General features: G+C 44.8%; 1 protein-coding gene across 1 annotated transcript in view; it reads left to right on the plus strand.

Moving 5' to 3' along the window:
• Positions 1-26,855, plus strand: part of rab6ba (RAB6B, member RAS oncogene family a) — a 204,090-nt gene that overhangs the window by 87,068 nt on the left and 90,167 nt on the right. The window contains exons 3-5 of the mRNA XM_064933248.1: positions 7,656-7,709; positions 13,567-13,672; positions 15,815-15,926. Coding sequence (XP_064789320.1) covers positions 7,656-7,709; positions 13,567-13,672; positions 15,815-15,926 — 272 coding nt within the window. The remainder of the gene's footprint in view (positions 1-7,655; positions 7,710-13,566; positions 13,673-15,814; positions 15,927-26,855) is intronic.

Genomic DNA, 26,855 nt, shown 5'->3' on the forward strand with positions numbered 1-26,855 from the left:
GGAACGGCTCCACAGTCCTCAACAACACCTTGTAGAGTCCAACTCAATATTAGGAAGGTATTCTTAATGTTTTGCGTAGACGTTAATCTACCACTCTGCTGGCATTATCTAACAATAATGTGTAAAGATGATAGATTTGTTAGCTATTCATATTAATTGCTATAACCTGCTACGAATGTAGAAGATACAATGCACAGAAGCAGCTTCTTGAAATCATGTGTAGCTTCCTATCAGATGTTACGAGTACTTCAGTACATGTTCACCATCAGGTCTATTGGCAGGATTAGACACAATAGCCTGGCCGCTCTGACTGTACACAAGGCTAATCCCATCAGATATGTACTGTACTGGGTTCAGTCAGATATCTACTGTACTGGGTTCAGTCAGATATCTACTATACTGTACTGGGTTCAGTCAGATATCTACTGTACTGGGTTCAGTCAGATATCTACTATACTGTACTGGGTTCAGTCAGATATCGACTGTACTGGGTTCAGTCAGATATCTACTATACTGTACTGGGTTCAGTCAGATATCTACTGTACTGGGTTCAGTCAGATATCGACTATACTGTACTGGGTTCAGTCAGATATCTACTGTACTGGGTTCAGTCAGATATCTACTCTACTGTACTGGGTTCAGTCAGATATCGACTATACTGTACTGGGTTCAGTCAAATATCTACTGTACTGTACTGGGTTCAGTCAGATATCGACTGTACTGGGTTCAGTCAGATATCTACTATACTGTACTGGGTTCAGTCAGATATCTACTGTACTGGGTTCAGTCAGATATCGACTATACTGTACTGGGTTCAGTCAGATATCTACTGTACTGGGTTCAGTCAGATATCTACTCTACTGTACTGGGTTCAGTCAGATATCGACTATACTGTACTGGGTTCAGTCAGATATCTACTGTACTGGGTTCAGTCAGATATCGACTATACTGTACTGGGTTCAGTCAGATATCTACTGTACTGGGTTCAGTCAGATATTAACTGTACTGGGATAAGTCAGATATCTACTGTACTGGGTTCAGTCAGATATCTACAGTACTGGGTTCAGTCAGATATCTACTATACTGTACTGGGTTCAGTCAGATATCTACTCTACTGTACTGGGTTCAGTCAGATATCATCTATACTGTACTGGGTTCAATCAAATATCTACTGTACTGTACTGGGTTCAGTCAGATATCAACTGTACTGGGTTCAGTCAGATATCTACTATACTGTAATGGGTTCAGTCAGATATCTACTGTACTGGGTTCAGTCAGATATCTACTCTACTGTACTGGGTTCAGTCAGATATCTACTGTACTGGGTTCAGTCAGATATCTACTATACTGTACTGGGCTCAGTCAGATATCTACTGTACTGGGTTCAGTCAGATATCTACTCTACTGTACTGGGTTCAGTCAGATATCTACTATACTGTACTGGGTTCAGTCAGATATCTACTGTACTGGGTTCAGTCAGATATCTACTGTACTGGGTTCAGTCAGATATCTACTATACTGTACTGGGTTCAGTCAGATATCTACTATACTGTACTGGGTTCAGTCAGATATCTACTCTACTGTACTGGGCTCAGTCAGATATCTACTCTACTGTACTGGGTTCAGTCAGATATCGACTATACTGTACTGGGTTCAGTCAGATATCTACTATACTGTAATGGGTTCAGTCAGATATCTACTGTACTGGATTCAGTCAGATATCTACTGTACTGTACTGGGTTCAGTCAGATATCAACTGTACTGGGTTCAGTCAGATATCTACTATACTGTACTGGGTTCAGTCAGATATCTACTGTACTGGGCTCAGTCAGATATCTACTATACTGTACTGGGTTCAGTCAGATATCTACTATACTGTACTGGGTTCAGTCAGATATCTACTGTACTGTACTGGGTTCAGTCAGATATCAACTGTACTGGGTTCAGTCAGATATCTACTATACTGTACTGGGTTCAGTCAGATATCTACTGTACTGGGCTCAGTCAGATATCTACTCTACTGTACTGGGTTCAGTCAGATATCAACTGTACTGGGTTCAGTCAGATATCTACTGTACTGGGTTCAGTCAGATATCTACTATACTGTACTGGGTTCAGTCAGATATAATCTATACTGTACTGGGTTCAATCAAATATCTACTGTACTGTACTGGGTTCAGTCAGATATCAACTGTACTGGGTTCAGTCAGATATCTACTATACTGTACTGGGCTCAGTCAGATATCTACTGTACTGGGTTCAGTCAGATATCTACTATACTGTACTGGGTTCAGTCAGATATCTACTGTACTGGGTTCAGTCAGATATCTAATATACTGTACTGGGTTCAGTCAAATATCTACTGTACTGTACTGGGTTCAGTCAGATATCAACTGTACTGGGTTCAGTCAGATATCTACTATACTGTACTGGGTTCAGTCAAATATCTACTGTACTGTACTGGGTTCAGTCAAATATCAACTGTACTGGGTTCAGTCAGATATCTACTGTACTGGGCTCAGTCAGATATCTAATCTACTGTACTGGGTTCAGTCAGATATCTACTGTACTGGGTTCAGTCAGATATCATCTATACTGTACTGGGTTCAATCAAATATCTACTGTACTGTACTGGGTTCAGTCAGATATCAACTGTACTGGGTTCAGTCAGATATCTACTATACTGTACTGGGTTCAGTCAGATATCTACTGTACTGGGTTCAGTCAGATATCTACTATACTGTACTGGGTTCAGTCAGATATCTACTATACTGTACTGGGTTCAGGCAGATATCTACTGTACTGGCTTCAGTCAGATATCTGCTATACTGTACTGGGTTCAGACAAATATCTACTATACTGTACTGGGCTCAGTCAGATATGTACTGTACTGGGTTCAGTCAGATATCTACTGTACTGGGTTCAGTCAGATATATACTATACTGAGTTCAGTCAGATATCTACTATACTGTACTGGGCTCAGTCAGATATCTACTGTACTGGGTTCAGTCAGATATCAACTGTCCTGTACTGGGTTCAGTCAGATATCAACTGTCCTGTACTGTAATGGCTTCAGTCAGATATCTACTCTACTGTACTGGGTTCAGTTCGTTAACACTCTACAGTCCTCAAGGCCGTTATAACACTCCCCAGTCCTCAAGGCCGTTAACACTCCACAGTCCTCAAGGCCGTTAACACTCTACAGTCCTCAAGGCCGTTAACACTCCACAGTCCTCAAGGCCGTTAACACTCTACAGTCCTCAAGGCCGTTAACACTCCACAGTCCTCAAGGCCGTTATAACTCTCCACAGTCCTCAAGGCTGTTATAACACTCCACAGTCCTCAAGGCCGTTAACTCTCCACAGTCCTCAAGGCCGTTATAACACTCCACAGTCCTCAAGGCCGTTAACACTCCACAGTCCTCAAGGCCGTTAACACTCCACAGTCCTCAAGGCCGTTGACACTCCACAGTCCTCAAGGCCGTTAACTCTCCACAGTCCTCAAGGCTGTTAACTATCCACAGTCCTCAAGGCCGTTAACTCTCCACAGTCCTCAAGGCCGTTAACACTCCACAGTCCTCAAGGCCGTTAACACCCCACAGTCCTCAAGGCCGTTATAACTCTCCACAGTCCTCAAGGCTGTTTACTCCACAGTCCTCAAGGCCGTTATAACTCTCCACAGTCCTCAAGGCCGTTAACACTCCACAGTCCTCAAGGCCGTTAACTCTCCACAGTCCTCAAGGCCATTAACACTCCACAGTCCTCAAGGCCGTTATAACACTCCACAGTCCTCAAGGCCGTTATAACTCTCCACAGTCCTCAAGGCTGTTCACTCCACAATCCTCAAGGCCGTTAACTCTCCACAGTCCTCAAGGCCGTTAACACTCCACAGTCCTCAAGGCCGTTATAACACTCCACAGTCCTCAAGGCCGTTAACTCTCCACAGTCCTCAAGGCCGTTAACACTCCACAGTCCTCAAGGCCGTTAACACTCTACAGTCCTCAAGGCCGTTAACACTCCACAGTCCTCAAGGCCGTTAACACTCTACAGTCCTCAAGGCCGTTAACACTCCACAGTCCTCAAGGCCGTTATAACTCTCCACAGTCCTCAAGGCTGTTATAACACTCCACAGTCCTCAAGGCCGTTAACTCTCCACAGTCCTCAAGGCCGTTATAACACTCCACAGTCCTCAAGGCCGTTAACACTCCACAGTCCTCAAGGCCGTTAACACTCCACAGTCCTCAAGGCCGTTGACACTCCACAGTCCTCAAGGCCGTTAACTCTCCACAGTCCTCAAGGCTGTTAACTATCCACAGTCCTCAAGGCCGTTAACTCTCCACAGTCCTCAAGGCCGTTAACACTCCACAGTCCTCAAGGCCGTTAACACCCCACAGTCCTCAAGGCCGTTATAACTCTCCACAGTCCTCAAGGCTGTTTACTCCACAGTCCTCAAGGCCGTTATAACTCTCCACAGTCCTCAAGGCCGTTAACACTCCACAGTCCTCAAGGCCGTTAACTCTCCACAGTCCTCAAGGCCATTAACACTCCACAGTCCTCAAGGCCGTTATAACACTCCACAGTCCTCAAGGCCGTTATAACTCTCCACAGTCCTCAAGGCTGTTCACTCCACAGTCCTCAAGGCCGTTAACTCTCCACAGTCCTCAAGGCCGTTAACACTCCACAGTCCTCAAGGCCGTTATAACACTCCACAGTCCTCAAGGCCGTTAACTCTCCACAGTCCTCAAGGCCGTTATAACACTCCACAGTCCTCAAGGCCGTTAACACTCCACAGTCCTCAAGGCCGTTATAACACTCCACAGTCCTCAAGGCCGTTAACTCTCCACAGTCCTCAAGGCCGTTATAACACTCCACAGTCCTCAAGGCCGTTAACACTCCACAGTCCTCAAGGCCGTTAACACTCCACAGTCATCAATGCCATTGACACTCCACAGTCCTCAAGGCCGTTAACTCTCCACAGTCCTCAAGGCTGTTAACTATCCACAGTCCTCAAGGCCGTTAACTCTCCACAGTCCTCAAGGCCGTTAACACTCCACAGTCCTCAAGGCCATTAACACTCCACAGTCCTCAAGGCCGTTAACTCTCCACAGTCCTCAAGGCCGTTATAACACTCCACAGTCCTCAAGGCCGTTATATCACTCCACAGTCCTCAAGGCCGTTAACTCTCCACAGTCCTCAAGGCCGTTAACTCTCCACAGTCCTCAAGGCCGTTAACACTCCACAGTCCTCAAGGCCGTTAACTCTCCACAGTCCTCAAGGCCGTTAACTCTCCACACTCCTCAAGGCCGTTAACACTCCACAGTCCTCAAGGCCGTTAACTCTCCACAGTCCTCAAGGCCGTTATAACACTCCACAGTCCTCAAGGCCGTTAACACTCCACAGTCCTCAAGGCCGTTAACACTCCACAGTCCTCAAGGCCGTTGACACTCCACAGTCCTCAAGGCCGTTAACTCTCCACAGTCCTCAAGGCTGTTAACTATCCACAGTCCTCAAGGCCGTTAACTCGCCACAGTCCTCAAGGCCGTTAACACTCCACAGTCCTCAAGGCCATTAACACTCCACAGTCCTCAAGGCCGTTAACTCTCCACAGTCCTCAAGGCCGTTATAACACTCCACAGTCCTCAAGGCCATTATATCACTCCACAGTCCTCAAGGCCGTTAACTCTCCACAGTCCTCAAGGCCGTTAACACTCCACAGTCCTCAAGGCCGTTAACACTCCACAGTCCTCAAGGCCGTTATAACACTCCACAGTCCTCAAGGCCGTTATAACACTCCACAGTCCTCAAGGCCGTTAACTCTCCACAGTCCTCAAGGCCGTTAACTCTCCACAGTCCTCCAGGCCGTTAACTCTCCACAGTCCTCAAGGCCGTTAACTCTCCACAGTCCTCAAGGCCGTTAACACTCCACAGTCCTCAAGGCCGTTATAACTCTCCACAGTCCTCAATGCCATTAACTCTCCACAGTCCTCAAGGCCGTTAACTCTCCACAGTCCTCAAGGCCGTTAACTCTCCACAGTCCTCAAGGCCGTTAACTCTCCACAGTCCTCAAGGCCGTTAACACTCCACAGTCCTCAAGGCCGTTATAACACTCCACAGTCCTCAAGGCCGTTAACTCTCCACAGTCCTCCAGGCCGTTAACTCTCCACAGTCCTCCAGGCCGTTAACTCTCCACAGTCCTCAAGGCCGTTAACTCTCCACAGTCCTCAAGGCCGTTAACACTCCACAGTCCTCAAGGCCGTTATAACTCTCCACAGTCCTCAATGCCATTAACTCTCCACAGTCCTCAAGGCCGTTAACTCTCCACAGTCCTCAAGGCCGTTATAACTCTCCACAGTCCTCAAGGCTGTTTACTCCACAGTCCTCAAGGCCGTTGTAACTCCCCACAATCCTCAAGGCCGTTAACACTCCACAGTCCTCAAGGCCGTTAACTCTCCACAGTCCTCAAGGCCATTAACACTCCACAGTCCTCAAGGCCGTTATAACACTCCACAGTCCTCAAGGCCGTTATAACTCTCCACAGTCCTCAAGGCTGTTCACTCCACAGTCCTCAAGGCCGTTAACTCTCCACAGTCCTCAAGGCCGTTAACACTCCACAGTCCTCAAGGCCGTTATAACACTCCACAGTCCTCAAGGCCGTTAACTCTCCACAGTCCTCAAGGCCGTTATAACACTCCACAGTCCTCAAGGCTGTTAACACTCCACAGTCCTCAAGGCCGTTAACACTCCACAGTCCTCAAGGCCGTTGACACTCCACAGTCCTCAAGGCCGTTAACTCTCCACAGTCCTCAAGGCTGTTAACTATCCACAGTCCTCAAGGCTGTTAACTCTCCACAGTCCTCAAGGCCGTTAACACTCCACAGTCCTCAAGGCCATTAACACTCCACAGTCCTCAAGGCCGTTAACTCTCCACAGTCCTCAAGGCCGTTATAACACTCCACAGTCCTCAAGGCCATTATATCACTCCACAGTCCTCAAGGCCGTTAACTCTCCACAGTCCTCAAGGCCGTTAACTCTCCACAGTCCTCAAGGCCGTTAACTCTCCACAGTCCTCAAGGCCGTTAACTCTCCACAGTCCTCAAGGCCGTTAACACTCCACAGTCCTCAAGGCCGTTAACACCCCACAGTCCTCAAGGCCGTTATAACTCTCCACAGTCCTCAAGGCTGTTTACTCCACAGTCCTCAAGGCCGTTATAACTCTCCACAGTCCTCAAGGCCGTTAACACTCCACAGTCCTCAAGGCCGTTAACTCTCCACAGTCCTCAAGGCCATTAACACTCCACAGTCCTCAAGGCCGTTATAACACTCCACAGTCCTCAAGGCCGTTATAACTCTCCACAGTCCTCAAGGCTGTTCACTCCACAGTCCTCAAGGCCGTTAACTCTCCACAGTCCTCAAGGCCGTTAACACTCCACAGTCCTCAAGGCCGTTATAACACTCCACAGTCCTCAAGGCCGTTAACTCTCCACAGTCCTCAAGGCCGTTATAACACTCCACAGTCCTCAAGGCCGTTAACACTCCACAGTCCTCAAGGCCGTTAACACTCCACAGTCCTCAAGGCCGTTAACTCTCCACAGTCCTCAAGGCCGTTAACTCTCCACAGTGCTCAAGGTCGTTAACACCAATTTCTTCTCATTTCAGGCCACAATCGGAATAGACTTCCTATCAAAAACGATGTACTTGGAAGACCGAACGGTAAGTAGCTCAATCTAAAAAAAAAACAGAAAAAGTGAATTTGCTCCTAATCCACATCTCTTTACTGACATTTCAATGTCAACACTAGGTCCAGATCTTGTCCCTGTGTAATATCGTCACCTCTCAGTGTTAGATATACAGGTGTGTTAGATATACAGGTGTGTTAGATATACAGGTGTGTTAGATATACAGGTGTGTCAAACGTCACCTCAGTGTTAGATATACAGGTTTGTTAGATATACAGGTTTGTTAGATATACAGGTGTGTTAGATATACAGGTGTGTTAGATTTACAGGTGTGTTAGATGTACAGGTGTGTTAGATATACAGGTGTGTTAGATATACAGGTGTGTTAGATGTACAGGTGTGTTAGATGTACAGGTGTGTTAGATATACAGGTGTGTTTGATATACAGGTGTGTTAGATATACAGGTGTGTCAAACGTCACCTCAGTGTTAGATATACAGGTGTGTTGGATATACAGGTGTGTTAGATATACAGGTGTGTTAGATGTACAGGTGTGTTAGATATACAGGTGTGTTAGATATACAGGTGTGTTAGATATACAGGTGTGTTAGGTTTACAGGTGTGTTAGATTTAAAGGTGTGTTAGATTTAAAGGTGTTAGATTTACAGGTGTGCTAGATATACAGGTGTGTTAGATATACAGGTGTGTTAGGTTTACAGGTGTGTTAGATTTAAAGGTGTGTTAGATTTAAAGGTGTTAGATTTACAGGTGTGCTAGATTTTCAGGTGTGTTAGATATACAGGTGTGTTAGATATACAGGTTTGTTAGATATACAGGTGTGTTAGATATACAGGTGTGTTAGATATACAGGTGTGTTATATATACAGGTGTGTTAGATATACAGGTGTGTTATATATACAGGTGTGTTATATTTACAGGTGTGTTATATTTACAGGTGTGTTATATTTACAGGTGTGTTATATTTACAGGTGTGTTAGATATGCAGGTGTGTTATATTTACAGGTGTGTTATATTTACAGGTGTGTTATATTTACAGGTGTGTTATATTTACAGGTGTGTTAGATATACAGGTGTGTTAGATATACAGGTGTGTTAGATATACAGGTGTGTTAGATATACAGGTGTGCTAGATATACAGGTGTGTTAGATATACAGGTGTGCTAGATATTCAGGTGTGTTATATTTACAGGTGTGTTAGATATACAGGTGTGTTAGATATACAGGTGTGTTAGATATACAGGTGTGTTAGATATACAGGTGTGCTAGATATTCAGGTGTGTTAGATATACAGGTGTGTTAGATATACAGGTGTGTTAGATATACAGGTGTGTTAGATTTACAGGTGTGTTAGATATACAGGTGTGTTAGATATACAGGTGTGTTATATTTACAGGTGTGTTAGATATACAGGTGTGTTATATTTACAGGTGTGTTAGATATACAGGTGTGTTAGATTTACAGGTGTGTTAGATATACAGGTGTGTTAGATATATAGGTGTGTTATATTTACAGTTGTGTTAGATATACAGGTGTGTTATATTTACAGGTGTGTTATATTTACAGGTGTGTTAGATATACAGGTGTGTTAGATATACAGGTGTGTTAGATATACCGGTGTGTTAGATATACAGGTGTGTTAGATATACAGGTGTGTTAGATATACAGGTGTGTTAGATATACAGGTGTGCTAGATATTCAGGTGTGTTAGATATACAGGTGTGTTAGATATACAGGTGTGTTAGATATACAGGTGTGTTAGATTTACAGGTGTGTTAGATATACAGGTGTGTTAGATATACAGGTGTGTTATATTTACAGGTGTGTTAGATATACAGGTGTGTTATATTTACAGGTGTGTTAGATATACAGGTGTGTTAGATATACAGGTGTGTTAGATATACAGGTGTGTTATATTTACAGGTGTGTTAGATATACAGGTGTGTTATATTTACAGGTGTGTTAGATATACAGGTGTGTTAGATATACAGGTGTTTTAGATATACAGGTGTGTTATATATACAGGTGTGTTAGATGTACAGGTGTGTTAGATGTACAGGTGTGTTAGATATACAGGTGTGTTAGATGTACAGGTGTGCTAGCTATACAGGTGTGCTAGCTATACAGGTGTGTTATATATACAGGTGTGTTAGATGTACAGGTGTGTTAGATGTACAGGTGTGTTAGATATACAGGTGTGTTAGATGTACAGGTGTGCTAGCTATACAGGTGTGCTAGCTATACAGGTGTGTTAGATATACAGGTGTGTTAGATATACAGGTGTGTTAGATTTAAAGGTGTGTTAGATATACAGGTGTGTTAGATCTACAGGTGTGTTAGATATACAGGTGTGTTAGATATACAGGTGTGTTAGATTTAAAGGTGTGTTAGATTTACAGGTGTGTTAGATATACAGTTGTGTTAGATTTAAAGGTGTGTTAGATTTAAAGGTGTGTTAGATATACAGGTGTGTTAGATCTGCAGTCCTCATGCCACCTTGCAGCATGCCTAAGGCATGTTCACGCAGATGAGCAGGGACCCTGGGCATCTTTATTTTGGTGTTTTTCAGAGTCAGTAGAAAGGCCTCTTTAGTGTCCTAAGTTTTCATAACTGTGACCTTAATTGCCTACCATCTGTAAGCTGTTAGTGTCCTAACGACCGTTCCACAGGTGCATGTTCATTACTTGTTTATGGTTCATTGAACAAGCATGGGAAACAGTGTTTCAACCCTTTACAATGAAGATCTGTGAAGTTATTTGGATTTTTACGAATTATCTTTGAAAGACAGGGAACTGAAGAAGGGACGTTTCTTTTTTTGTTCATGAGTTTAGGTGTCCCAAATGGCACCCTATTCCCCATAGGGCTCAGTAGTGCACTACATAGGGAATGGGATGCCGTTTGGGATGCAAACCACGGTTTGTGGGTCTTACACCCTTAAGTTATACAGTGATTGGTCCTCACACACACACACACACACACACACACACACACACACACACACACACACACACACACACACACACACACACACACACACACACACACACACACACACACACACACACACACACACATCAATTGAAGTAGGCCTGACATTGATGTCATGTTCCACGGTATAAGGAATGTAAATGTATTCAATGTAACGTGTGTCTGTCTGCGCTGAATCTTGGCACGTATTTCACATACCCTGACATTGAGAAGGTGTCAATGGGGATACAGGGGTGTGAGTTTATGTTAATATACTTTGTGTTGGTAATACTTTGTGTGTATGTGTGTGTGTGTGTGTGTGCGTGTGTGTGTGTGTGTGTGTGTGTGTGTGTGTGTGTGTGTGTGTGTGTGTGTGTGTGTGTGTGTATGCGTTCCAGTGATGTACAATACGCCAGTGTGGACATGGTGATTAATCTGACTGTCTCAGGTGTGTCTCTCTGATCCCCAGGTGTGTCTCTCTGATCCCCAGGTGTGTGTCTCTGATCCCCAGGTGTCTCTCTGATCCCCAGCTGTGTCTCTCTGATCCCCAGGTGTGTCTCTCTGATCCCCAGGTGTGTCTCTCTGATCCCCAGGTGTGTCTCTCTGATCCCCAGGCATCTCTCTGATCCCCAGGTGTCTCTCTGATCCCCAGGTGTGTCTCTGATACCCAGGCATCTCTCTGATCCCCAGGTGTGTCTCTCTGATCCCCAGGTGTTTCTCTCTGATCCCCAGGTGTCTCTCTGATCCCCAGGTGTCTCTCTGATCCCCAGGTGTGTCTCTCTGATCCCCAGGTGTGTCTCTCTGATCCCCAGGTGTGTCTCTCTGATCCCCAGGTGTCTCTCTGATCCCCAGGTGTGTCTCTCTGATCCCCAGGTGTGTCTCTCTGATCCCCAGGTGTGTCTCTCTGATCCCCAGGTGTGTCTCTCTGATCCCCAGGTGTCTCTCTGATCCCCAGGTGTCTCTCTGATCCCCAGGTGTCTCTCTGATCCCCAGGTGTGTCTCTCTGATCCCCAGGTGTGTCTCTCTGATCCCCAGGTGTGTCTCTCTGATCCCCAGGTGTGTCTCTCTGATCCCCAGGTGTGTCTCTCTGATCCCCAGGTGTCTCTCTGATCCCCAAGTGTGTGTCTCTGATCCCCAGCTGTGTCTCTCTGATCCCCAGGTGTGTCTCTCTGATCCCCAGGTGTGTCTCTCTGATCCCCAGGTGTGTCTCTCTGATCCCCAGGTGTGTCGCTCTGATCCCCAGGTGTGTCTCTCTGATCCCCAGGTGTGTCTCTCTGATCCCCAGGTGTGTCTCTCTGATCCCCAGGTGTGTCTCTCTGATCCCCAGGTGTGTCGCTCTGATCCCCAGGTGTGTCTCTCTGATCCCCAGGTGTGTGTCTCTGATCCCCAGGTGTGTCTCTCTGATCCCCAGGTGTGTCGCTCTGATCCCCAGGTGTGTCGCTCTGATCCCCAGGTGTGTCTCTCTGATCCCCAGGTGTCTCTCTGATCCCCAGGTGTGTCTCTGATCCCCAGGTGTGTCTCTGATCCCCAGGTGTCTCTCTGATCCCCAGGTGTGTCTCTCTGATCCCCAGGTGTCTCTCTCTGATCCCCAGGTGTCTCTCTGATCCCCAGGTGTGTCTCTCTGATCCCCAGGTGTGTGTCTCTGATCCCCAAGTGTGTGTCTCTGATCCCCAGCTGTGTCTCTCTGATCCCCAGGTGTGTCTCTCTGATCCCCAGCTGTGTCTCTCTGATCCCCAGGTGTGTGTCTCTGATCCCCAGGTGTGTCTCTCTGATCCCCAGGTGTCTCTCTGATCCCCAGGTGTGTCTCTCTGATCCCCAGGTGTCTCTCTGATCCCCAGGTGTGTCTCTCTGATCCCCAGGTGTGTGTCTCTGATCCCCAAGTGTGTGTCTCTGATCCCCAGGTGTGTCTCTCTGATCCCCAGGTGTGTCTCTCTGATCCCCAGCTGTGTCTCTCTGATCCCCAGGTGTGTGTCTCTGATCCCCAGGTGTGTCTCTCTGATCCCCAGGTGTCTCTCTGATCCCCAGGTGTCTCTCTGATCCCCAGGTGTCTCTCTGATCCCCAGGTGTGTCTCTCTGATCCCCAGGTGTGTCTCTCTGATCCCCAGGTGTGTCTCTCTGATCCCCAGGTGTGTCTCTCTGATCCCCAGCTGTGTCTCTCTGATCCCCCAGGTGTGTCTCTCTGATCCCCAGGTGTGTCTCTCTGATCCCCAGGTGTGTCTCTCTGATCCCCAGGTGTGTCTCTCTGATCCCCAGGTGTGTCTCTCTGATCCCCAGGCATCTCTCTGATCCCCAGGTGTGTCGCTCTGATCCCCAGGTGTGTCTCTCTGATCCCCAGGTGTCTCTCTGATCCCCAGGTGTGTCTCTGATCCCCAGGTGTGTCTCTGATCCCCAGGTGTCTCTCTGATCCCCAGGTGTGTCTCTCTGATCCCCAGGTGTCTCTCTCTGATCCCCAGGTGTCTCTCTGATCCCCAGGTGTGTCTCTCTGATCCCCAGGTGTGTGTCTCTGATCCCCAAGTGTGTGTCTCTGATCCCCAGGTGTGTCTCTCTGATCCCCAGGTGTCTCTCTGATCCCCAGGTGTCTCTCTGATCCCCAGGTGTCTCTCTGATCCCCAGGTGTGTCTCTCTGATCCCCAGGTGTGTCTCTCTGATCCCCAGGTGTGTCTCTCTGATCCCCAGGTGTGTCTCTCTGATCCCCAGCTGTGTCTCTCTGATCCCCCAGGTGTGTCTCTCTGATCCCCAGGTGTGTCTCTCTGATCCCCAGGTGTGTCTCTCTGATCCCCAGGTGTGTCTCTCTGATCTCCAGGTGTGTCTCTCTGATCCCCAGGTGTCTCTCTGATCCCCAGGTGTGTCTCTCTGATCCCCAGGTGTGTCTCTCTGATCCCCAGGTGTGTCTCTCTGATCCCCAGGTGAGGTTGCAGCTGTGGGACACGGCAGGACAGGAGCGCTTCAGGAGCCTCATACCCTCCTACATACGAGATTCTACTGTGGCTGTGGTGGTTTATGATATTACAAGTGAGTGGGGATCACTCGCACACACACACACACTCCCTTCATGGCTCCTTTCATGGCTCCCAAACATGGCTCCCTAACATGGCTCCCTAACATGGTTCCCTTCATGGCTCCCTTCATGGCTCCCGAACATGGCTCCCGAACATGGCTCCCTTCATGGCTCCCGAACATGGCTCCCTAACATGGCTGTCTAACATGGTTCCCTTCATGGCTCCCTTCATGGCTCCCTTCATGGCTCCCTTCATGGCTCCCTAACATGGCTCCCTTCCTGGCTCCCTAACATGGCTCCCTTTCATGGCTCCCTTCATGGATCCCTAACATGGCTCCCTAACATGGCTCCCTAACATGGTTCCCTAACATGGTTCCCAAACATGGCTCCCTAACATGGCTCCCTTCCTGGCTCCATAACTTGGTTCCCTTCATGGCTCCCTAACATGGTTCCCGACATGGCTCCCTAACATGGCTCCCTTCATGTCTCCCTAACATGGTTCCCTAACATGGCTCCCTAACATGGCTCCCTAACATGGCTCTCTTCATGGCTCCCTAACATGTCTCCCTTTCATGGCTCCCTAACATGGCTCCCTTTCATGGCTCCCTTCATGGCTCCCTAACATGGCTCCCTAACATGGTTCCCTTCATGGCTCCCTAACATGGCTCCCTAACATGGCTCCCTAACATGGCTCTCTTCATGGCTCCCTAACATGGCTCCCTTTCATGGCTCCCTAACATGGCTCCCTTTCATGGCTCCCTTCATGGCTCCCTAACATGGCTCCCTAACATGGCTCCCTAACATGGTTCCCTTCATGGCTCCCTAACATGGCTCCCTTCATGGCTCCCTAACATGGTTCCCTTCATGGCTCCCTAACATGGTTCCCGACATGGCTCCCTAACATGGCTCCCTTCATGGCTCCCTAATATGGCTCCCTAACATGGCTCCCTAATATGGCTCCCTTCCTGGCTCCCTAACATGGTTCCCAAACATGGCTCCCTAACATGGCTCCCTTCATGGCTCCCTAACTTGGCTCCCTAACATGGTTCCCGACATGGTTCCCTAACATGGCTCCCTAACATGGCTCCCTAACATGGCTCTCTTCATGGCTCCCTAACATATCTCCCTTTCATGGCTCCCTAACATGGCTCCCTTTCATGGCTCCCTTCATGGCTCCCTAACATGGTTCCCTTCATGGCTCCCTAACATGGCTCTCTTCATGGCTCCCTAACATGGCTCCCTTTCATGGCTCCCTAACATGGTTCCCGACATGGCTCCCTAACATGGCTCCCTTCATGGCTCCCTAACATGGCTCCCTAACATGGTTCCCTTTATGGCTCCCTAACATGGCTCCCTTCATGGCTCCCTAACATGGTTCCCTTCATGGCTCCCTAACATGGTTCCCGACATGGCTCCCTAACATGGCTCCCTTCATGGCTCCCTAACATGGTTCCCTTCATGGCTCCCTAACATGGTTCCCGACATGGCTCCCTAACATGGCTCCCTAACATGGCTCCCTTCCTGGCTCCCTTCATGTCTCCCTAACATGGCTCCCTTCCTGGCTCCCATCCTGGCTCCCTAACATGGTTCCGCAACAAATGGCGGCAGGCAGCCTTGTGGTTTGAGCATTAGATCAGTAACCAAAAGGTTGCTGGATCGAGTCCCGGAGCTGACGAGGTAAAAATCTGCCGTTCTGCCCCTGAACAAGGCAGTTAACCCAATGTTCCCCTGTAGGCCGTCATTGTAAATAAGAAATTGTTCTTAACTGACTTGCCTAGTTCATTAAAGGTTACATTTAATTCCCTGAAGGCTGTTTTTAAATTTTCACCTTGAAGCGAACGAGCAGTGGGTGTTTCTTGTCAAGCCCCTTTAATATGGTACGACCTTTGAACCCAGGAACACACAGTCCTGCATTCTGAACGGGGATGGGGGTCAAGATCAATAGGAATGGATTGATAGGAATATTACCAAACCCACGTAGAAATTGTCTTAACATTTTGATCATCTTATATCTGAGAATAATATGCAAATTAAATTAGTGAATATTTAAGTTATACAGTGTATGCACAACCATTCTTTGTCAACAGGCACGTTTAAACAATATCTGATATTCAATCCACTTGAAATACTATTTTACTTCTGCTATTCCTCCACAGATGTGAACTCCTTCCAGCAAACGTCCAAATGGATCGACGACGTCAGAACAGAGAGAGGAAGTGATGTCATTATCATGCTGGTCGGCAACAAAACAGACTTGGGAGATAAGAGGTGTGTGTGGCGTTCCGTTCGGTCATGATTTCTGGCGCAGCCAGGAGCCTCTTGCATTTCATGCTGTGTTCAGAAGCAGGGCTCTTATTTATGGACCAAGGCTTTTTACTTAGTGTGTTTCATGCTTCGGCCACATTTAATTAAAACATGAGACGTAGAGTAGTATTGCCTCGGTTAGTCCGTCTCACTGCCTTTCGATGTGCCCTCAGCATCCCGCCCAACAAACCCAATAACACCACTGCCAGGTAGAGGCGCAGTCACAGCCGTGCTAAACCACCACAAACAAATCCTTTTGTAATTGTATTTTATATACATTTAAATCATTTATCAGACACACTTATCCAGAGCGATTTACAGTAGTGAATGCATATTTTTTTCCTTCTATTTTTCCGTACTGGTCCCCCTGTGGGAATCAAACCCATAACCTTGGCGTTGCAAGTGCCGTGTTCTACCAACTGAGCCACATGAGACCAAATGGCTCTCTATTCCCTTTACAGTGCACTCCATTTGACCAGAGGCCTATGGGTACAGTAAAGCACTATAAAAGGGAATAAGGTGTTATTTGGGACATGGACAAAACCCAAACTTCACAGTGATGGTCAGCACCTTTAAACCAGGTGCTGTAATAATACCTTTTACAGGGTCGTTAACATGGCAGGCAGAGCTGGCGGAGGACAGGTTAGGATACAACCTCTACTTCTGCTGTAGCCGATATTCCCACCGGCATGATCACATCTCAGAGCCAGAGGCTAAATCCCAAATAGAACCCTATTACTTACACAGTGCACTACTTTTGACCAAAACCCTGGTCGAAAGTAGTGCACTAGATAGGGAATAGGGTGCCATTTGGAAAGCACACCCGTGTCCAATTGATCTAGGGAAGGCAGATAAAGTGCTGTGCAAGGCAGTTTCCTGAGTTAGACTGACTGGATCAGTCAATTAACATTCGAGGAAGGCGGCCATAACGGCAGATAAAAGCTATGGGACAGGGATTAGAGAAGACTATAGGACAGGTTTAAATCAGGCTGTAGGACCGGGATTAGAGAAGACTATAGGACAGGTTTAAATCAGGCTGTAGGACCGGGATTAGAGAAGACTATAGGACAGGTTTAAATCAGGCTGTAGGACCGGGATTAGAGAAGACTATAGGACAGGTTTAAATCAGGCTGTAGGACCGGGATTAGAGAAGACTATAGGACAGGTTTAGATCAGGCTGTAGGACAGGGATTAGAGAAGACTATAGGACAGGTTTAAATCAGGCTGTAGGACCGGGATTAGAGAAGACTATAGGACAGGTTTAAATCAGGCTGTAGGACCGGGATTAGTTTCGGCTGTAGGACCGGGATTAGAGAAGACTATAGGACAGGTTTAAATCAGGCTGTAGGACAGGGATTAGAGAAGACTATAGGACAGGTTTAAATCAGGCTGTAGGACCGGGATTAGAGAAGACTATAGGACAGGTTTAAATCAGGCTGTAGGACCGGGATTAGAGAAGACTATAGGACAGGTTTAAATCAGGCTGTAGGACCGGGATTAGAGAAGACTATAGGACAGGTTTAAATCAGGCTGTAGGACCGGGATTAGTTCCGGCTGTAGGACAGGGATTAGAGAAGACTATAGGACAGGTTTAAATCAGGCTGTAGGACCGGGATTAGTTCCGGCTGTAGGACAGGGATTAGAGAAGACTATAGGACAGGTTTAAATCAGGCTGTAGGACCAGGATTAGAGAAGACTATAGGACAGGTTTAAATCAGGCTGTAGGACCGGGATTAGAGAAGACTATAGGACAGGTTTAAATCAGGCTGTAGGACCAGGATTAGAGAAGACTATAGGACAGGTTTAAATCAGGCTGTAGGACAGGGATTAGAGAAGACTATAGGACAGGTTTAAATCAGGCTGTAGGACCGGGATTAGTTCCGGCTGTAGGACAGGGATCAGATCAGGCTGTAGGACGGGGATTAGATCATGCTGTAGGACAGGGATTAGATCAGGCTGTAGGACAGGGTTTAGATCAGGCTGTAGGACAGGGATTAGATCAGGCTGTAGGACAGGGACTAGATCATGCTGTAGGACAGGGACTAGATCAGGCTGTAGGACAGGGTTTAGATCAGGCTGTAGGACAGGGATTAGATCAGGCTGTAGGACAGGGATTAGATCAGGCTGTAGGACAGGGATTAGATCAGGCTGTAGGACAGGGATTAGATCAGGCTGTAGGACAGGGTTTAGATCAGGCTGTAGGACAGGGATTAGATCAGGCTGTAGGACAGGGACTAGATCATGCTGTAGGACAGGGACTAGATCAGGCTGTAGGACAGGGATTAGATCAGGCTGTAGGACAGGGACTAGATCATGCTGTAGGACAGGGACTAGATCAGGCTGTAGGACAGGGTTTAGATCAGGCTGTAGGACAGGGATTAGATCAGGCTGTAGGACAGGGATTCGATCAGGCTGTGGGACAGGGTTTAGAGCAGGCTGTAGAACAGGGTTTAGAGCAGGCTGTAGGACAGAGATTAGAGCAGGCTGTAGGACAGGGACTAGATCAGGCTGTAGGACAGGGATTAGAGCAGGCTGTAGAACAGGGTTTAGAGCAGGCTGTAGGACAGGGATTAGAGCAGGCTGTAGGACAGGGACTAGATCAGGCTGTAGGACAGGGATTAGAGAAGGCTGTAGAACAGGGTTTAGAGCAGGTTATAGGACAAGGATTATAAAAGGCTATATTACAGTGATTGGAGCAGCTAGCTACCATTTGTGAGATTTTGATGAAAGCAAAATGCTATTTTGTAGACATGATGCGGTGTGTTAAGACAGTGCTGTCTTGTAGACATGGTGCAGTGTGTTAAGGATATTTTGGTATTTGTTTCACTTCTCCATTGTTTACATGGTCCCAAAATGGTCCCAAAATTGTTTGTTAAATTTAACCTTAACCCATGATCTTAACCTTTTTAGCTAACGCTTTCCTAACTCTAATCGTAACCCTTTAACCTAACTCCTAAACTTAACCCTAACACCTAGCCTAGCTAACGTTAGGCAGCTAGTCTTCTCCACGCTGCTAGGGCCTAATAATGTCTCAGCCTTCTCCACACTGCTAGGGCCTAATAATGTCTCAACCTTCTCCACACTGCTAGGGCCTAATAATGTCTCAACCTTCTCCACTCTCCTAGGGCCTAATAATGTCTCAGCCTTCTCCACACTGATAGGACCTAATACTGTCTCAGCCTTCTCCACACTGATAGGACCTAATACTGTCTCAGCCTTCTCCACACTGATAGGACCTAATACTGTCTCAGCCTTCTCCACGCTGCTAGGGCCTAATAATGTCTCAGCCTTCTCCACACTGCTAGGACCTAATACTGTCTCAGCCTTCTCCACACTGCTAGGACCTAATACTGTCTCAGCCTTCTCCACACTGCTAGGTCCTAATACTGTCTCAACCTTCTCCACTCTCCTAGGACCTAATACTGTCTCAACCTTCTCCACTCTCCTAGGACCTAATACTGTCTCAACCTTCTCCACTCTCCTAGGACCTAATACTGTCTCAACCTTCTCCACTCTCCTAGGACCTAATACTGTCTCAACCTTCTCCACTCTCCTAGGACCTAATACTGTCTCAACCTTCTCCACTCTCCTAGGACCTAATAATGTCTCAGCTTATTAGGCTGTGTGGACGTGTACATTTGCCTACATGTAAATTAGGGCTACTACATTTTATTAGCGTTTTTATGATCATTATCTATCCTACCTACATGTGTAACAAAGTGTAAATGACCTAGTCTGGTTCACCAAGTGTCCAAAAGAGGGTACCGCTACTCCAGGAATCCACTGAGGTGAGGCATGCTCCTGGCTTCACTACTTCTGAAGCCCATGCTTTAAAATACACTCAATTTGATCATGCTTTCCTGTGAGTTCAGGTCTGTGCCAGCCAGTATCCCCCACAAATGACATGTTAACGAAGACATAAACATGTGACGATATAATCGAGGACCGGCAGTGGAGGGTTTTTCTCCTTCAAAATGGACTAGTCTAGGATGCTATTCATGAGTTTGTCTGGGATCTCTGGGACTCCCAATCTGGCTGTTGTTAGAGACAGATTAGAGTCTGTCTCTGCCCTGATAGAGGGCTGATGGGATATCCTTCACCAGCAGAAATCTGCCTGTCCTGATGGAGGGTTGATGGGATATCTTTTATCAGCAGAGAGCTGCCTGTGCTTCAGGGACTGGTGTGGGTGTCCAGGAAGCAGCTTGTTACAATGTGATGATGCTGGTGTTTCTTCTTCTTCTTCTTCTTCTACTTCTTCTCCTTCTTCTTCTTCTTCTTCTTCTTCTTCTTCTCCTCCTCCTCCTCCTCCTCCTCCTCCTCCTTCTCCTCCTCCTCCTCCTCCTCCTCCTCCTCCTCCTCCTCCTCCTCCTCCTCCTCCTTCTTCTTCTTCTTCTTCTTCTTCTTCTTCTTCTTCTTCTTCTTCTTCTTCTTCTTCTTCTTCTTCTTCTTCTTCTTCTTCTTCTTCTTCTTCTTCTTCTTCTTCTTCTCCTCCTCCTCCTCTGTATGCAGGGGACCTGACAAGCTAAGGTAAGCCTACAGTGCATTCAGACCCCTTGACTTTTCCCACATTGTTACGTTGCAGCCTTATTCTAAAAAATTGTTTTCTTTCTACACACAATACCCCATAATGACAAAGCAAAAACAGTTTTTTATACATTTTAGCAAATTTATTATAAAAATAAAATAAAAAATGAAATATCACATTTCCACGAGTATTCCGACCCTTTATTTCAGTACTTTGTTGATTCACCTTTGGCAGCGATTACAGCCTCATGTCTTCTTGGGTAAGACGCTACAAGTTTGGCACATCTGTATTTGGGGGGGTTCTCCCATTCTTCTCTGCAGATCCTCTCAAGCTCTGTCAGGTTGGATGGGAAGCGTTGCTGCACAGCTATTTTCAGGTCTCTTCAGAGATATTCGATGGGCTTCAAGTCCGGGCTCTGGCTGGGCCACTCAAAGACATTCAGAGACTTGTGCCGAAGCCACTCCTTCATTGTTTTGGCTGTGTGCTTAGGGTTGTTGTCCTGTTGGAACAATCCCCCCAGTCTGAGGTCCTGAGTGCTCTGGAGCAGGTTTTCATCAAAGATCTCTCTGTACTTTGCTCCGTTCATCTTTGCCTCGATCCTGACTAGTCTCCCAGTCCCTGCCACTGAAAAACATCCCCACAGCATGACGCTGCCACCACCGTGCTTCACCGTAGGGATGGTGCCAGGTTTCCTCCAGATGTGATGCTTGGCATTCAGACCAAATAGTTCAATCTTGGTTTCCTCAGACCAGAGAATCTTGTTTCTCATGGTCTGAGAATCTTTAGGTTACTTTTGGCAAACTCAAAGTGGGCTGTCATGTGCCTTTTACTGAGGAGTGGCTTCCGTCTGGCCACTCTACCATAAAAGCCTGATTGGTGGAGTGCTGCAGAGATGGTTGTCCTTCTGGAAGGTTCTCCCATCTCCACAGAGGAACTCTGGAGCTCTGTCAGAGTGACCATCGGGTTCTTCGTCACCTCCCTGATCAAGGCTCTTCTCCCCCGATTGCTCAGTTTGGTAGGGCGGCCAGCTCTGGTTCCAAACTTAGGTACCTTCAATTCTGTAGACATTTTTTGGTACCCTTCCCCATACCTGTTCCTCGAAACAATCCTGTCTCTGAGCTCTACGTACAATTCCTTTTGACATGTACTGTCAACTGCAGGACCTTATATAGACAGGTGTGTGCCTTTCCAAATCATGTCCAATCAATTGAATTTACCACAGGTGGACTCCGATCAAATTGTAGAAACATCTCAAGGATGATCAATGGAAACAGGATGCACCTGAGCTCAATTTTGAGTCTCATAGCAAATACTTATGTCTGAATACTTATGTAAATGAAGTATTTCAGTTTTTTATTTGTAATAAATTTGCAAAGAAAACTGTTTTCGCTTTGTCATTGTGGGGTATTGTGTGTAGATTGCTGAAGACGCACGTTAGAATAATGCTGTAGCTTAAAACAAAATGTGGAAAAAGTCAAGGCATCTGAATACCTTCTGAAGGCACTGTACGGTCTGATGATGAATATAGAATGCTGAGACCCGGAGGTATTGTACAGTCATGTGTCTAGAGATAGCACCACTGTCAGGTGGTAGTATACTGTTCTACTGTCAGGTGGTAGTATACTGTTATACTGTCAGGTGGTAGTATACTGTTATACTGTAAATACTGTCAAGGTGGTAGTATACTGTTATACTGTAAATACTGTCAGGTGGTAGTATACTGTTATACTGTAAATACTGTCAGGTGGTAGTATACTGTTATACTGTAAATACTGTCAGGTGGTAGTATACTGTTATACTGTAAATACTGTCAGGGGGTAGTATACTGTTATACTGTCAGGTGGTAGTATACTGTTATACTGTAAATACTGTCAAGGTGGTAGTATACTGTTATACTGTAAATACTGTCAGGTGGTAGTATACTGTAAATACTGTCAGGTGGTAGTATACTGTTATACTGTAAATACTGTCAGGTGGTAGTATACTGTTATACTGTAAATACTGTCAGGTGGTAGTATACTGTAAATACTGCCAGGTGGTAGTATACTGTTATACTGTAAATACTGTCAAGGTGGTAGTATACTGTTATACTGTAAATACTGTCAGGTGGTAGTATACTGTTATACTGTCAGGTGGTAGTATACTGTTATACTGTAAATACTGTCAGGTGGTAGTATACTGTTATACTGTAAATACTGTCAGGGGGTAGTATACTGTTATACTGTCAGGTGGTAGTATACTGCTCTACTGTAAATACTGTCAGGTGGTAGTATACTGTAAATACTGTCAGGTGGTAGTATACTGTTATACTGTAAATACTGTCAGGTGGTAGTATACTGTTATACTGTTATACTGTTATACTGTCAGGTGGTAGTATACTGCTCTACTGTAAATACTGTCAGGGGGTAGTATACTGTTATACTGTCAGGTGGTAGTATACTGTTATACTGTAAATACTGTCAGGTGGTAGTATACTGTTATACTGTCAGGTGGTAGTATACTGTTATACTGTAAATACTGTCAGGTGGTAGTATACTGTTATACTGTAAATACTGTCAGGTGGTAGTATACTGTTATACTGTAAATACTGTCAGGTGGTAGTATACTGTTCTACTGTAAATACTGTCAGGTGGTAGTATACTGTTATACTGTAAATACTGTCAGGTGGTAGTATACTGTTATACTGTCAGGTGGTAGTATGCTGTTATACTGTAAATACTGTCAGGTGGTAGTATACTGTTCTACTGTAAATACTGTCAGGTGGTAGTATACTGTTATACTGTAAATACTGTCAGGTGGTAGTATACTGTTATACTGTCAGGTGGTAGTATACTGTTATACTGTCAGGTGGTAGTATACTGTTATACTGTAAATACTGTCAGGTGGTAGTATACTGTTCTACTGTAAATACTGTCAGGTGGTAGTATACTGTTATACTGTAAATACTGTCAGGTGGTAGTATACTGTTATACTGTCAGGTGGTAGTATGCTGTTATACTGTAAATACTGTCAGGTGGTAGTATACTGTTCTACTGTAAATACTGTCAGGTGGTAGTATACTGTTATACTGTAAATACTGTCAGGTGGTAGTATACTGTTATACTGTAAATATAACAGTTATACTGTTATACTGTAAATACTGTCAGGTGGTAGTATACTGTAAATACTGTCAGGTGGTAGTATACTGTTATACTGTCAGGTGGTAGTATACTGTTATACTGTAAATACTGTCAGGTGGTAGTATACTGTTATACTGTTATACTGTCAGGTGGTAGTATACTGTTATACTGTAAATACTGTCAGGTGGTAGTATACTGTTATACTGTAAATACTGTCAGGTGGTAGTATACTGTTATACTGTCAGGTGGTAGTATACTGTTATACTGTCAGGTGGTAGTATACTGTTATACTGTAAATACTGTCAGGTGGTAGTATACTGTTATACTGTCAGGTGGTAGTATACTGTTATACTGTAAATACTGTCAGGTGGTAGTATACTGTTATACTGTCAGGTGGTAGTATACTGTTATACTGTAAATACTGTCAGGTGGTAGTATACTGTTATACTGTTATACTGTCAGGTGGTAGTATACTGTTATACTGTAAATACTGTCAGGTGGTAGTATACTGTTATACTGTAAATACTGTCAGGTGGTAGTATACTGTTATACTGTAAATACTGTCAGGTGGTAGTATACTGTTATACTGTCAGGTGGTAGTATACTGTTATACTGTAAATACTGTCAGGTGGTAGTATACTGTTATACTGTTATACTGTCAGGTGGTAGTATACTGTTATACTGTAAATACTGTCAGGTGGTAGTATACTGTAAATACTGTCAGGTGGTAGTATACTGTTATACTGTAAATACTGTCAGGTGGTAGTATACTGTTATACTGTAAATACTGTCAGGTGGTAGTATACTGTTATACTGTCAGGTGGTAGTATACTGTTATACTGTTATACTGTCAGGTGGTAGTATACTGTAAATACTGTCAGGTGGTAGTATACTGTTATACTGTAAATACTGTCAGGTGGTAGTATACTGTTATACTGTTATACTGTCAGGTGGTAGTATACTGTTATACTGTCAGGTGGTAGTATACTGTTATACTGTAAATACTGTCAGGTGGTAGTATACTGTTATACTGTTATACTGTCAGGTGGTAGTATACTGTTATACTGTCAGGTGGTAGTATACTGTTATACTGTAAATACTGTCAGGTGGTTGTATACTGTTATACTGTAAATACTGTCAGGTGGTAGTATACTGTTATACTGTCAGGTGGTAGTATACTGTTATACTGTCAGGTGGTAGTATACTGTTATACTGTAAATACTGTCAGGTGGTAGTATACTGTAAATACTGTCAGGTGGTAGTATACTGTTATACTGTAAATACTGTCAGGTGGTAGTATACTGTAAATACTGTCAGGTGGTAGTATACTGTTATACTGTAAATACTGTCAGGTGGTAGTATACTGTTATACTGTTATACTGTCAGGTGGTAGTATACTGTTATACTGTAAATACTGTCAGGTGGTAGTATACTGTTATACTGTCAGGTGGTAGTATACTGTTATACTGTCAGGTGGTAGTATACTGTTATACTGTAAATACTGTCAGGTGGTAGTATACTGTTATACTGTAAATACTGTCGGGTGGTAGTATACTGTTATACTGTAAATACTGTCAGGTGGTAGTATACTGTTATACTGTCAGGTGGTAGTATACTGTTATACTGTCAGGTGGTAGTATACTGTTATACTGTAAATACTGTCAGGTGGTAGTATACTGTAAATACTGTCAGGTGGTAGTATACTGTTATACTGTAAATACTGTCAGGTGGTAGTATACTGTTATACTGTAAATACTGTCAGGTGGTAGTATACTGTTATACTGTCAGGTGGTAGTATACTGTTATACTGTCAGGTGGTAGTATACTGTTATACTGTCAGGTGGTAGTATACTGTTATACTGTAAATACTGTCAGGTGGTAGTATACTGTTATACTGTAAATACTGTCAGGTGGTAGTATACTGTTATACTGTAAATACTGTCAGGTGGTAGTATACTGTTATTCTGTCAGGTGGTAGTATACTGTTATACTGTAAATACTGTCAGGTGGTAGTATAATGTTATACTGTCAGGTGGTAGTATACTGTTATACTGTAAATACTGTCAGGTGGTAGTATACTGTTATACTGTCAGGTGGTAGTATACTGTTATACTGTAAATACTGTCAGGTGGTAGTATACTGTTATACTGTAAATACTGTCAGGTGGTAGTATACTGTTATACTGTCAGGTGGTAGTGTACTGTTATACTGTAAATACTGTCAGGTGGTAGTATACTGTTATACTGTCAGGTGGTAGTGTACTGTAAATACTGTCAGGTGGTAGTATACTGTTATACTGTAAATACTGTCAGGTGGTAGTGTACTGTAAATACTGTCAGGTGGTAGTATACTGTTATACTGTCAGGTGGTAGTATACTGTTATACTGTAAATACTGTCAGGTGGTAGTATACTGTTATACTGTAAATACTGTCAGGTGGTAGTATACTGTTATACTGTAAATACTGTCAGGTGGTAGTATACTGTTATACTGTAAATACTGTCAGGTGGTAGTATACTGTTATACTGTAAATACTGTCAGGTGGTAGTATACTGTAAATACTGTCAGGTGGTAGTATACTGTTATACTGTAAATACTGTCAGGTGGTAGTATACTGTTATACTGTAAATACTGTCAGGTGGTAGTATACTGTTATACTGTCAGGTGGTAGTATACTGTTATACTGTCAGGTGGTAGTATACTGTTATACTGTCAGGTGGTAGTATACTGTTATACTGTAAATACTGTCAGGTGGTAGTATACTGTTATACTGTAAATACTGTCAGGTGGTAGTATACTGTTATACTGTAAATACTGTCAGGTGGTAGTATACTGTTATACTGTCAGGTGGTAGTATACTGTTATACTGTAAATACTGTCAGGTGGTAGTATACTGTTATACTGTAAATACTGTCAGGTGGTAGTATACTGTTATACTGTAAATACTGTCAGGTGGTAGTATACTGTTATACTGTTATACTGTAAATACTGTCAGGTGGTATTATACTGTTATACTGTAAATAATGTCAGGTGGTAGTATACTGTTATACTGTCAGGTGGTAGTATACTGTTATACTGTAAATACTGTCAGGTGGTAGTATACTGTTATACTGTAAATACTGTCAGGTGGTAGTATACTGTTATACTGTTATACTGTAAATACTGTCAGGTGGTAGTATACTGTTATACTGTAAATACTGTCAGGTGGTAGTATACTGTTCTACTGTAAATACTGTCAGGTGGTAGTATA

This window comes from Oncorhynchus masou, chromosome 24 (genome assembly GCF_036934945.1).
Source record: "Oncorhynchus masou masou isolate Uvic2021 chromosome 24, UVic_Omas_1.1, whole genome shotgun sequence".
Classification (NCBI taxonomy): Eukaryota; Metazoa; Chordata; class Actinopteri; order Salmoniformes; family Salmonidae; genus Oncorhynchus; species Oncorhynchus masou.